Below are 1,994 nucleotides of genomic sequence, written 5' to 3'. Positions count from 1 at the left end.
CATGCCTTCTCTTTATTGTCTGTATCGAGAGGAATTCTGAGGTTGGGGCAGCCACTGATGTAGCTCTTTAGGTGCCAACATCCCACCTGTCCCCTGGCTCTCCACAGAGTCACTTTTTAAACTCTGCTGCCTGCCTTGGTCTTCTTCCTCGAGTGCATTGTCATCCCTCACCAGCTGCTCTCCAGTTGCTCCAGGCCTTAGACCCCGTCTGAACCTGTCTCTACATATTGGAGATCAGTAGCTCATGTCATTTTTGATTTAAGTGTCCATGATAGAATAGGTGGCTTGTATTTTTCGTCTCCCTTGTTGTCAGCTCTGGAGTTGGATGATGAATTGACCTTTCACTTGATGAACACCCTAATTATCCTCGCACGAAGGTGTTTGCTCTTCATGCTGTACACAATTGGATTCATCACGGGTGGGACGAGAACATAGATATAGCCCAGGGGAATCTGAAGCAAAGGAGAAGACCCCTCCCAAAATCTGTGCATCACAGAGAGGCCGATCATTGGCGTGTAGAAGAGCAGGACAGCGCAGAGGTGAGAGACGCAGATGCTCAGAGCCCTAAGACACTCTGCATGGGACGTGATGCTCAGCACTGTCTTGAGGATCATCACATAAGAGAGAAAGATGAGCAGTGAGTCCACCCACACTGTAAAGATTGCAACCGACAAGCCATAGATGCTGTTCACTCTGATATCCGAACAAGCCATCTTCATGACCTCCTGGTTTAGGCAGCAGCAATGTGAGAGGACATTGGCTCGACAGTATTGAAACCGTTGAAGGAGAAAAGGGATTGGAAGTATTAGAGCCACCCCTCTTAGCACACGCACCAGTCCCATCTTGGCTATTCTTGGCAGGGTTAAGATGGAAGCATATCTCAGTGGGTCATGGATCGCGATATAGCGGTCAAAGGCCATCAACAAGAGCACAGAGGATTCAGTGCCTTTAAGCACGTGGATGAAGAACAGCTGGGCAAAACAGGCATTGAGGCTGATCTCTCTAGAGTTAAACAAGAATATACCCAGTGTCGTCGGCATGCTGGATATCGATAAGCCAAGGTCTGTGACAGCCAACATGGAGAGGAAAATGTACATGGGCTCATGGAGGCTTGGATCTGTTTTTATAATGAAGAGAATGACTGAATTTCCTACTATCGAAATAACATACATTAAGCAGAAGGGGACAGAGATCCAGAGAAGGACGTCTTCCTGCCCAGGTATCCCGGTGAGAAGGAACACTGCAGAGTTCAATTTGGTGTCATTTGCAGCTGACATTATGGACTGCGCATGTCTGAGGAGTTCTGAACTTTCCTTCCTAAAAGGAAAAAGAACAGGAGACTAGATGATATTTAATGAAACATCTCTTTACTCTCAGTGCAGACCCAATTGTCACCTCATAGAGGGCAATCAGGCTAGTCAGGCATGACTTGCCCTTGGTGAATCCACGCTGACTGTTCCTGATCACTTTCCTCTCCTCTAAGTGCTTCAGAATTGATTCCTTGAGGACCTGCGGCATGATTTTTCCAGGGACTGAGGTGAGGCTGACTGGCCTGTAGTTCCCTGGATCCTCCTTCTTCCTTTTTTCAAAAATGGGCACTACAGTAGCATTTTTCCAGTCATCCGGGACCTACCCCAATCACCAAGAATTTTCAAAGATAATGGCCAATGGGTCTGCAATCACTTCCGCCAATTCCTTTAGCACCATCGGATGCAGCACTTCCGGCCCATGGACTTCTGCTCGTGCAGTTTTTCTATATAGTCCCTGTCATAACCTAGTCCCAGATTTGGACCTTAGCGTCCAAAATATGGAGGTTAGCATGAAAACCTCCAAGCTTAGTTACCAGCTTGGACCTGGTACTGTTGCCACCACCCAAAAAATTAGAGTGTTTTGGGGCACTCTGGTCCCCCCAAAAACCTTCCCTGGGGACCCCAAGACCCACACCCTTGAGTCTCACAACAAAGGAAAAGAAATCTTTTCCCTTCCCCCCTCCA

At 47.6% G+C, this 1,994-nt stretch overlaps 1 protein-coding gene across 1 annotated transcript; it reads right to left on the bottom strand.

Moving 5' to 3' along the window:
• Window positions 1-341: 341 nt before the first annotated feature.
• On the bottom strand, window positions 342-1,307 carry LOC127037717 (olfactory receptor 51G2-like). Its single transcript, XM_050929765.1, has one exon. It carries the CDS (start codon window positions 1,275-1,277, stop codon window positions 342-344), a length of 936 nt encoding a protein of 311 aa, XP_050785722.1. The 5' UTR covers window positions 1,278-1,307.
• Between the last annotated feature and the right edge of the window lie 687 nt (window positions 1,308-1,994).

Source organism: Gopherus flavomarginatus, chromosome 1 (assembly GCF_025201925.1).
Source record: "Gopherus flavomarginatus isolate rGopFla2 chromosome 1, rGopFla2.mat.asm, whole genome shotgun sequence".
In the NCBI taxonomy this organism is placed as follows: domain Eukaryota; kingdom Metazoa; phylum Chordata; order Testudines; family Testudinidae; genus Gopherus; species Gopherus flavomarginatus.
The sequence above is the reverse complement of the archived record's forward strand: the minus strand, read 5'-3'. Positions and strand labels throughout refer to the sequence as shown.

Bases quoted from the DNA above. Each gene is read 5' to 3' on its own strand.
- LOC127037717 (XM_050929765.1), bottom strand. From the start codon at position 1,277: ATGTCAGCTGCAAATGACACCAAATTGAACTCTGCAGTGTTCCTTCTC.